Here is an 11,698-nt window from a genome sequence, read left to right as displayed (position 1 = left end):
TTTAATGACTGAACACAAAGAAATGTGTTTAATGAAACTACTTTATTGTGTAATTTTAAATAAAGCAAACAATCAAAATGTTAAGCAAATTCATATTTATTTTGTCGTCTTTCAGATGAGAACCTAGTCAATAACACTCTACATTAATGCGCTGTAATGCTGTATATTTAAAATGTGTGTACTGTACTGTACTCAGAGTTTGTAATGTACGTGTAAATAGCTGCATGAAATTACTGTTTTCGTATAAATAGCTTTGGTATTAAAAATTTAAAATTGAGTCACACGCGTAGAGAAAAACATGGCGGCGACGAGCACGAGATTACGGCTGTTGGCTGGAACTTTGCAATTTTCTGCCTCTAAGATTATGAATGTTAATGTTCTTGCCAAGCAAAGTCAACCTTTAATTTTAACACAGTCAACCAGATATTTTAACAGGAGCTGCACTGCTTTTACAGGTAAAATATTAATGTTCATTTTTAGGCCTAGCTAGGCTAGGCTAGACTCGTTTTTAAAGAGCGCACGACGGCCGAAATAAAAGGAGCTGATCGGCGAGGAGAATGGTCATCAAGTCCCAAACTTGCCACTTCCTGGCCTGGCCTAACTAGACTCGGCCTAGGCCTAGGTTAATCTAGTAGGCAGGGAGTTGTTAAAACTCCCTGATCTAGGTAGAAATATATTACTAGGCCTAGGCCTAGGCCTATTATAGGCCTATCTATCTAGAATAGAGTTGATATTAATGTTCTTTATTATTATTAAAGCAATCACAATCTTTTATTTTTTAAATATTTTTGTTTGCAGTTGAAATAAGCTAGGTTAGGCCTACAAACAATAAAAAACAAGGTGTGAAAGTGCTGTGACAACCCCATTTTTGTTAAAAACGATATTTAGTTGATTGGAATAGCTCACACATGTTTTGTTGTGCGCAATATGAACGAATTGCACAATTTTAAATGTGCAAGAGGAATTCCTTTTAAACTCAATTTGATTCAAATTGCACAGGTATCAGTATTTTGCATGGTTCCCACTAGGATGCAATTCGCTTATAATTACAACTTACGCCCTAGTGCGAACCAAGCTTTAACTTGGTTAAGTTTTACCGTCTTTAATTGTTTTTGCAGAAAGGAAGTATTCTAAAGAGCATGAATGGATCACATTAGAAGACAACGTAGGGACTATTGGCATATCAGACTATGCTCAGGTGATGACCAAAATACAGTACAATCCCCCCAGGACACCTTTCTTCAGGACTAAAAAATATGCACTCGCATCGGCTCAACCCATTAATTCCATATTATAATTCCATTAATTTGACATATTGTTCCATAAATGTTAATTTTAAAAACAATTTTTTTTTGTTCAGGATGCATTAGGTGATCTAGTTTTTGTGGATTTACCAGAGGTTGGGACCAAATTTTTCAAAGGAGGTATGTTCAAATATGCTATGCTGTGTTCTAAAATGGTGATAAATGGTTTGGGGTGGAAAAAATATGTTAAAGGTAATATTGAATTGTTAAGGATTCTTGGAAAGGTTCTTGCTCATGTGTTATGTCAGTGTGTGTTGGATTCATTCCATCAATAGCAACTGCATTTATTTTACTGCAATACTTATTTTAGTTTGTTCAAATGTAAACGTTTATGAGGCAATAACTGTAACAAACATTTGTGTGATTATCCCAAAACAAGTTGGAAAAATAATTGTATAAAAAGGTTCAACAAAATCTAACTAATGCAGCAGTAACTGCTGTAGTGTCTGGATTGGGAGACTAAGGGGTTAAGGGAGATCGATATAACCACATGGTTGGTAATCTGTATGTATACGTTGTACACAATGAAAGATGCAATAAATATACACATAAGATATAACATTGGCGACGAGTAAAGGAGAATATCGAACCACAAGTGATTAGAAGTTTCAATACTGTTATTTTTGGCGATATATTTGTTTTAATACTGTTGTAACGATGACCGCTGTAAACGTTGAAATCACGGGAATCGCTGCGTATGATCCACACGATGTGCACGCTTCGGCTGAACGGTGGAAGAAATGGCTTCGCAGTTTTGAATTATATGCTACTGGTAAAGGAGTAGTGGACAAAAACCAAAAGAAAGCTTTGTTATTGCATTGCGCCGGAATGGCTGTACAGGACATATATGACTGTTTAACGGAGGAGAACGGAACAGATGAGTATGATGTTGTTGTAAACACATTAAATAAACAATTTGCTATGAAAACCAACGTACCGTATGAGCGTTATTGTTTTAGAAAACTGACGCAAGGTGATGATGAAACTATTCACCAATTTATAAACAGATTGAGGCAGCAGGCTGCAAAATGTGAATTTGATGATGCGAATGTTGATGAGTTAATTAGAGACCATGTTATTGAAAAATGCAAATCAAATAGACTGAGACTAAAATTGCTAGAAAAAGGAAATACTTTGAAATTAACTAATTTAAAAGCAATAGCTAGCACATTTGAAATGAGTGAGAAGCAAGCAAAGGAGATGTCACAAGAAGTTAATGGAGTGGAAACAACAACGAACATGAATGCAGTGAGGAATGAGAGATGGTCAAGATCAAGCACGACGAGCAGAAACAGGTACCAAGCTGGAAATTCAAGTGGTAGGCCTAACACTAACAGAACAAGTAAGTCAAAGTTCAATGATAGACAAGATAACCGGAAATGCTTTCGCTGTGGAAGAGAAGGACATTTGGCTAAGGATAAATGTTGTCCTGCAAGAGACAAGAAATGTAATAAATGTAAAATGTTGGGACATTTTGCTGTTTGTTGCAAAACTAAATTAGGTAAAGACAAAAAGAGTAGTGATATTAGTAATGTTCAAAATGGAAGTGAAGACGATGACTATGCTTTTGGTATACAAAATAATAATTCTAAAACTACAAAGATAAATGTTTGTATGGATGTACATAAGGTAGAAATGATTGTTGATAGTGGTGCTACAGTTAATATCATAGATCAGTATTTATGGCAACAGTTAAAATCCAAGAAAATTAAATGCAAATCTGAGTTGACAAACAGAAAGTTATATGCATATGGGTCAGAAAAACCATTAGAGTTGTTAGGAAAATTTACTACGAACATGTCAATTTTTCAAGGTACAGGTAATAATACTGAGCCTAAAATAACAGCAGATGTATATGTGTTAAAAGGGAAAGGTCCTGCTTTGTTGGGAGGTGATACTGCAATGAAGCTTGGAGTGTTAAATATTGTAATACCACAAGTGATAAATAGTGTACAAGATAAGTATACACAGGTATTTGAAGGTATTGGTAAATTAAAAGATTATAAGTTACATTTATTTATTGATGAACAGGTAACACCAGTTGTTCAGAGCATGTATAGAATACCGTTTAGTCTCAAAGATAAAGTGAGTGACAAATTAGATGAGTTAGAATCTCTTGACATAATTGAAAGGGTAGATGAACCAAGTGATTGGGTAAGTCCAGTCATAGTAGTGCCAAAACCAAATGGGGATATACGCCTCTGCGTAGATATGAGGCAGGCCAACCGAGCAGTTAAAAGGGAGAGGCATCCAATCCCAACAGTTGACGAAGTGTTGTATGAAATGAATCAAAGTACAGTGTTCTCTAAATTAGACATGAATTACGGCTATCACCAAATTGAATTAGATGAGCAATCACGAAACATCACAACTTTCATAACTAACAAAGGTCTTTATCGCTACAAAAGGTTGATGTTCGGGATAAATGCTGCCCCTGAAAAGTACCAAAGAGTAATCAGTCAGACGCTGAGTGGATGCGAAGGTGTAGCTAACATATCAGATGACATTGTTGTACACGGGAGAACACAGACTGAACATGATGACAGACTTCGTGTAGTGCTTGAGAAATTTAAAGAGAAGAATTTGACTCTCAACAAGGATAAGTGTCAATTTTCTGTATCACAGATAACATTCATGGGTCACATATTGTCAGCAAATGGAATCAAACCTACAATTGGGCGAGTCAGAGCATTGGCAGAATCAAAGAGACCAAAAACAGCTGCAGAAGTAAAAAGTTTCTTAGGTCTAGTTAACTTCTCAGCACGATACATTCCAAATTTAGCTACAGTTGCGGAACCCTTAAGACGACTAGTGCGAAAAGATTGTAATTTCTATTGGGGGTCTGAACAAGAAAATAGTTATGTAAAACTTACGAAATGCTTAACTAATGAAACATGTTTAGGCTATTTCAGATTAGATGCAGAAAGTACTCAGTTGGTGACAGATGCAAGCAATGTAGGCATTGGTGGAGTTTTAATTCAGAAATACAATGGTGAAACCAGAGTTATAAGTTATGCAAGTCGAACATTATCAGCTACTGAAAAAAAATATTCAACAACGGAGAAAGAGGCATTGGCAGTGGTATGGGCTATGGAAAGGTTTCATGTTTACTTATATGGACTACAGTTTGAATTGATAACTGACCATAAACCACTCGAAGGCCTGTATGGACCAAAGTCTAAACCAAATGCACGGATTGAAAGGTGGGTGATGAGACTTATGTCCTATTCTTATACAGTAAAGTATGTACCCGGTAAGAATAACATTGCTGATATATTATCAAGGTTACCAATAGAAACTGATGGCAAACAGAATAATGACAGTGATGACACAGAGATGTATATTCGATTGGTAGCATCAAATGCAACCCCATGTGCACTATCATCACGTGAAGTTGAAGAGGCATCAAAGGAAGATCCTGAATTGAGTAAAGTGAGAAATAGTATACGGACAGATAAATGGGACAGAGACTTGATTCAGTATAATGCAATACAACAAGAACTTGCATGTTTTGGATATTTAATTCTTAGAAACAGAAGGATTGTAATTCCAGAAAAATATAGATTACAGTGTATTGAATTAGCACACCAAGGACACTTGGGGATAGTCAAAACCAAGCAACGGCTTAGAACCAAGGTATGGTGGCCTGGAATGGAGAAGAATGTGGAAGACTATGTTAAAACATGTCATGAGTGTCAGATAACAAGTTCGATGCCAGCACCAGAACCATTGAAGCCAACACAACTACCAACAGGACCATGGCAAGATATTTCGATTGACTTGCTGGGACCGTTTCCAACGAAGGATAATGTACTAGTGGTGGTAGACTATTATAGTCGTTATTATGAAATTAGTTTAATGAAGACAATCACAAGTGAGAAAATTATAGACACACTTGAAAATATGTTTGTTCAACATGGCATACCAAAATCAATTACCTCAGATAATGGTGCCCAGTTTGTGTCCAATGAGTTTGAAACCTACCTGAAGGAAAATGGAATCAGACATAGACGTGTAACACCATTACATCCAGCTGCGAACGGAGAGGTTGAACGACAAAATAGATCACTAATGAAAAGAATTCGCATTGCGCAAGCTGAAGGAAAAGACTGGAAAAAAGAATTACGAGTGTACCTATTCGCATATCGTACAACCCCACATAGTGTTACCGGAGTGACACCAGCAGAAATGATGTGGAATAGAAAGTTGCGTACAAAATTGCCAGAATTAGATGATAATACAATAATGGACGAAGAGATTTCTGATCGTGATGCCGTGTCTAAATTAAAGAACAAACTGTACATTGATGAGAAGAGAGGTGCGAAGGAAAGTGATGTGTGTAAAGGAGATAAGGTTTTAGTGAAAGTGACACAGAGGGACAAGATGAGTACGCCATATCACACAGAACCATATGTAGTAATAGAGAAAAAAGGGAATAGTGTAGTGGTTGAATCACCACAGGGTGTAAGATACAAAAGGAATTCGACACATGTTCGATCCTATAATGAAAGAGTAAATGAAGCAAATGTTAAAACACCAAATGATAATTTAAAACAAATTGATACTAGTAAAGTTAATGGTAACAGTAAGATTGATGACGCTGAACAGAATAAGCCAGTTGATACTGAGCAAAGTGACAAAATAACAAAGAGTAATGAAAATATGATAGTTAAAAGCAGACCAGTAAGAGAGAAGAAAAAACCCAAGAGGTTTGATGATTTTTAAAGTGTAAAATTAAGAAGTCATATTTATGAGTTATGTAAATTTTTAAAGTTCACCAGAAGTTGAGATTTTGTTAAAATGTTGAAAGTTTTAAGTGTTATGATATGCTAAGTTGTTCATTGATATTATAGGAATCTTGGAAATAATAAGAAAATGATATGTGATCAAAGAAAACATTTATAATATGCATGTATGATGATATTTGATTTAAAGTTCAAAGTTAAATTGTTGTATTATTGTTAAAGTTAAAAAAAAACCAAAATGAATATCATATTGTATGGAGTTAATTGGGTTGTGAGTTTTAGCTAAAGAAGGGGGAAGATGTAGTGTCTGGATTGGGAGACTAAGGGGTTAAGGGAGATCGATATAACCACATGGTTGGTAATCTGTATGTATACGTTGTACACAATGAAAGATGCAATAAATATACACATAAGATATAACAACTGCAGTAAAAGAATTTTACGTTGGTCGTTACTTTTGATACAATAAATATTTTCAAAGCTTTTTTGTGAAGAATTGTATCCTCAAATAGGGTTTACACTTTATGAGGTCATAAAGAATTTACTCTTTATCAGAGGTCATGTGATTTCAATACATTTGTATAGTACCTACAGTATATTACCATAATGATATTTTAGTCATAGGAACTTAATATCTCTATGTAATATGCCTACGAGCCTTTAGCCAAGTTTGTAACAGGGTGTTCTTTTTTTCATGTCAAAAGGCTAGTTATGTCTTAACAGGACTGTTGCTGCTGGTCTCTAGTTTGAAAAGGTCACTTCAGGAAAAAATGGAGTTAGTTCAAACCCTTGAAACTACCCTGATTAAATGCATACAGCTACATAATAAACAAAATCTACTTATTAATATTTATTTATTAACCTTTATTAACATATTTCTGACTTCCTAAAATGTTAGTTTAAAATGAGTCTAATTCCAAGTGGGAAGATTTCCAAATGACTTTTTGATAATTGCAATAAAAAGTTTGTTTTTTAATGTCAGTTGTTTTTTCAATTTGTTATTCCTAAAAAAAAAATTTGACCGTTTAATTTTCAGATGAATTTGGAGCCCTTGAGAGTGTAAAGGCAGCCAGTGATTTGTACATGCCAGTATCAGGAGAAGTAACAGAAACAAATTCTGCATTGGAAGACGAGCCCTCACTTATCAACAAACATCCATATGATGAAGGTAATAAATGATAATAATAAACATTTATAATATGCACACACACACAAGGCACATACGGTACACAAAGAATATATAACGAATGAATAAAAGTTACTAAGTACACATTAGACAGCACAAGATTGTGACCTCTTGTTGACATGGTAGGCTTTTGTCCAGAAGTTGACCAACTATGGCTGTGAAGATGCTGTTACTAGTTATACAAGAAATATAAACATATTTTAAATAAGCCACTCAATTTAGTATTAAAGCTTCATTCACACTTGTTCTGTTGCATATAAAGAAAGATGGCGTTGTTTTGTAATATAATGTGATAACAATGGAAAATCATATAAGAGTTCAATAAAAAAAAAATACTGTGTTTCTCGCATACCAGGCAAAATTAAAATTATTCTTAAATTCTAGAAAAACGTTATTTTAGCCTTTTTCATATGGTTGAAGAAGATGTTTTTGTTGAAAATGCCATTAAAATTTTTAATGTCACAGTTATTCATTAAATTTAAAATAAAGCAAAAAAAAAGTTAAATTGGCTGGAATTCAATGGGTTCTTGGTTGATTTTAACTCTTTATTTTGTCTTTTTTAAGTGAAAACATTATTTCTTTTATATTTGTTTTTTCCACGGAAGTGATTAACTAAGTTATTAAAACTGTGAAAAAATAAAAACAGTATTTTTAGGTGATCATTTAGAATAAAATGATCACCTATTGTTATTGTATAAAATCTTTATTATTTTTTTTTTTATTATTTTTTTTCTTTTTATTGTTTCTGTACACTATTTTGTGTAACAATTATCTCAAAAAGTTTAATGTCAATGATTACAAAAATTTCAGAATATCTTTCAAATAATACAACTTAATCCTAATAAGCTTTCCAGCGTGATCACTCATCCGTGACGACATTTATACGCCATTTTGCGAAATCACATTATCAATCATATCTCCATAATTCATTATCACATATTAATGAAATTCACTACACGTAAACTTCAGATCAAGGGTAAAAATATTAGCAAATAAAAACGCACGCGCACGTAGGTTCATGCGCGTGATATCGCGCGTTAAAAATTTAAAACGCTCAAAATTAAGTTTTGATCAATTTAGAGCATGAATTAGGCCATTTGCATGTTTCAAAAAATTACTGCGCAAAAATGCGTTTTTGCGCGCGCGATACTTAAAAAGCGTAAAAAATATGAATTTTTTTTACAAATCTCATTCTACTCACCATCCTTAGTACATTCACCAAATTTGAGTCAGTTCCGACTTAAAATAACGCTATACGAGCACGTTAAAAATGACAAAATGCGCACATTTATTTTACAAAAGTTCTGAAAATGGTGAAAAATAGGTCTTTTTTAAAATGAAAATAATTCTTCAGAATGCAAGATGACCCCCGATTTTTTTAACTTATTCTGGAAGCCATTGAGTTGTAGATAGGAATTCATGTACACATTTTACGTACAAAATGTTTTGACGTCATCAAATGGCCACTTGAATTTAAAAATTAGGATTTGTTATCTTTTTGTGTAGATTATCACATTCAACAGAGCGCATCTTGGTTATGTGTGCTCGAATTTCGCACAACTTTCAGTATGTGCTTGCTTAATTAATTATCTTTATCATGAGTTGACACTATCTTCATTTTAATGACGTCATCACGCGTAAAAACTTGAATAACGTAGGCCGTGTAATTTCACCTTCGCAGTAAATTTGAATATCTTACAGCTCTTCAGAATTGAAGGTTACCTTGATGATTATAATTTATTGTGAAAGCTGATGAAATGTAGATATTAATTCATATAAAAATTAAGCCTATCGGATGTTGTGACGTTAACATATGGCCAGTTGAAGTGAAAAAGTAGTTTTTTCATATTTTCCGTCAAAGTTATACACAATTCAAAGAGCGCGCACAGCGCTTCTACGTGCCAAATTTTTTTTCCAAATCTTATATTTTTTTGCTCAATTAATTATCTTTCGAAATTGTCATCTTAAAGTTTAGTTTGATAACGTCATCATGCCAAAAAATTAGAACATGTGTCCCGTAATTTCACCTATGCTACACTGTATATAGATATACAGTATATACTGTACATATTGTATATGGCATATAGGCACAACTCAGCACTATAAGCATATAATAGGATGGCATACATCAACATTTTCCGATCGTATGTTAACGTACGTGCATGTTTAAAAAAAAATTAATTTCAGTAAAATGATAAAAATGATCACCTATAATTCGTCAAAGTGACGAATTAAATTCTAGTTTTAATTATTACTGTTAATTTTCAATATTCATTTCATAATTTAAAAATTGTATTTCAGGTTGGATATTGAAAGTTAAACTTGGCAACTTAGACGAGGTGGAGGAACTAATGACAGAGGCAGAGTACAATGAATTTTTAAAGTCTGAAGAATAAAAGTCACTTAGCACCTGATTTATCAAAAAATATATTAAGTTTCTTAAAAAGCTTCAATAGTATAAAAGGAAGCTGTAATAAAATTAACACTGTAAAATAAATTTAAAAACATCACATCTTTTTATATCTTTAGTTTTTTGTTGGATGTTGTGTGTATGGTATGTTTTATTTTGTAGCAAGATTTTGTGATTTTTGTTTTCAATTTAATAATAGTTGGTGCTGTGTGGATAAAACTTAATTCATCTATTTAAAAAAAAATGTTTTAATCTAAGCGTATAATGACTGCTAATACACTAATTTTTAATACCAATTCTGTCAACTTCCATGATTAAACAATAGTATTTTGACCAATGTTGTTCAAGATTAATTTTTTCTTTTGCGGGTTAAAATACACTATGTGATTCGCTGAATCCAAACATTTTTTTTACAAAGTTAGCACATGACTTAAACAAAAGTATCTAGTAGTACCGGTATTTGTTTTTTTTTTTAAACGCAGTACGATCATCGATTGTTTTGCTTTTTCAAAATCACAGTTCAGGTATTGGTATGATACGCTATGTGTGTCAAAATATGTTTTTTTTAAAACGTAGTATGACCATCGATTATTTTGCTCTTTCGAAATCACAGATCAAGTATTGGTATGATATGCTATGTGTGTTAAAATATGTTTCGTTCTGCGAATATAAAGCTGAATCTAGCACGTAGACTAGACATACCGTACCTTAGTTGCGCACATTTTATTTTTGGCATACGAATATAAAATTTTATTGGCAATATAGAAAGACTACGAAAAAATGGAATACGAAACATTCGGGGAAACATGACTACACATTTGTCATAAAGAGCAAAATTATTATCAAGAGTTTTTATAGTACTGCACATCACAGCTTTTTGCTGATGAAAAAAACATGAAAATTAGATGAGTCGCTGAAAATGATACAAACATTTTCAGAAATTTGAATAAGCTTTTGTTTTTATCCCAATAATATTGTATATATTATAATGTATGTCACTGTGTTATAACTTATCTTTCTTTTTGTGTGTGTATTTCACATATAAATGAGGTTGTCAAATAGGGAAATAACATGTAGGCAGATATCCAATCAAATTGTAAATAGGGAAATGGATACTACACGTATTGAGAATGAATTAGAATGGTTACATCAGAAGCAAGAGAAGTGTAGGAAAGCAAAAAGAAACCTGGAGAAGAACTGTGGAAAAGAAACAAGTTCAGATACAGGAAATGGGCAGCCCAGAAAGGGAAGCATGGAAGACAGAAGTACAGTATAGGACAAGGCCCTATTGTCCAAGGGAAGAGAAGAAGGAATAAACAGTAAAAATAGCAAAGAAAAGGAAATGGATCGAATGTTAAGAATGGATTGGAATGATACATCAAAAGTAGCACTGACATGCTTTTGTCGAGTTGAGTGGTTAAGGCAGGGGCACTGCAAACCATAGCTATACAATCGGCACAGATTCAAGGCACTCCTCGACCATTGTTCAGTGTACACATCTGGCTTGTGTGCACTGAAGTTGTGGTACTGTATGTGACAGTCGTCCACACCTGTGCAGCAAGTTGCATTTATTCCCCCATTTACTATTTTATTCTTTATGATGACCAGTATATTGTTTTTTTATCTATACTTTTTAACTGTATTTATATTGTATTCAAGGGGTTCCCACTTCCGTGATGGGCCATATGCTACTCTTGGGCCATATGCCAAATGTTTACTGCAGTAAATAAATGGGAAGTGAAAAGTCAGAAGAACTGTGGAAAAAAGAAAAGCAAAACAAGTTGGGGTGCACAACTGTACATCGGTAGAATACTAGGCACTATTCTCCATGTAAACATTCTGAAAGTACAGGCTCGCTCCTTTCATACACAAATAGCAAAAATGTGTGGCATGCTCATGGCACAATTCACCAATGAGAACATTTGTAAGTTATATAGACAAAAACGAGCACATTTTAAAAATTTTTTTATTGACATCAGAATTCCTTAATTAAATTACAAGTTGTGTCTTTGAATACCCTAAGACTGTACATCAGTCTACCAGCATCAATTAG

At 33.5% G+C, this 11,698-nt stretch overlaps 1 protein-coding gene and 1 long non-coding RNA gene across 2 annotated transcripts in view; both read left to right on the top strand.

Moving 5' to 3' along the window:
- Window positions 1-11,698, top strand: part of LOC144850327 (uncharacterized) — a 150,108-nt gene that overhangs the window by 75,504 nt on the left and 62,906 nt on the right. The gene's annotated exons all lie outside the window — the stretch shown is intronic.
- LOC144849647 (glycine cleavage system H protein-like) lies at window positions 288-9,978 on the top strand. Its single transcript, XM_078706633.1, has 5 exons — window positions 288-455; window positions 1,119-1,198; window positions 1,361-1,424; window positions 7,086-7,217; window positions 9,537-9,978. The coding sequence occupies exons 1-5, from the start codon at window positions 299-301 to the stop codon at window positions 9,629-9,631; spliced, it is 528 nt and encodes a 175-aa protein (XP_078562759.1). The 5' UTR covers window positions 288-298; the 3' UTR covers window positions 9,632-9,978.

Source organism: Antedon bifida, chromosome 8 (genome assembly GCF_963402885.1).
Source record: "Antedon bifida chromosome 8, ecAntBifi1.1, whole genome shotgun sequence".
In the NCBI taxonomy this organism is placed as follows: domain Eukaryota; kingdom Metazoa; phylum Echinodermata; class Crinoidea; order Comatulida; family Antedonidae; genus Antedon; species Antedon bifida.
Note: the sequence above shows the minus strand (reverse complement) of the source record. Positions and strands in the feature narration are given on the sequence as shown.

Excerpts from the sequence above, each read along its gene's own strand:
- LOC144849647 (XM_078706633.1), top strand. The coding sequence starts at position 299 with ATGGCGGCGACGAGCACGAGATTACGGCTGTTGGCTGGAACTTTGCAA. Across the intron at positions 1,199-1,360 it reads GCATATCAGACTATGCTCAG|GATGCATTAGGTGATCTAGT; the intron begins GTGATGACCAAA and ends TTTTTTGTTCAG. Across the intron at positions 7,218-9,536 it reads CAAACATCCATATGATGAAG|GTTGGATATTGAAAGTTAAA; the intron begins GTAATAAATGAT and ends ATTGTATTTCAG.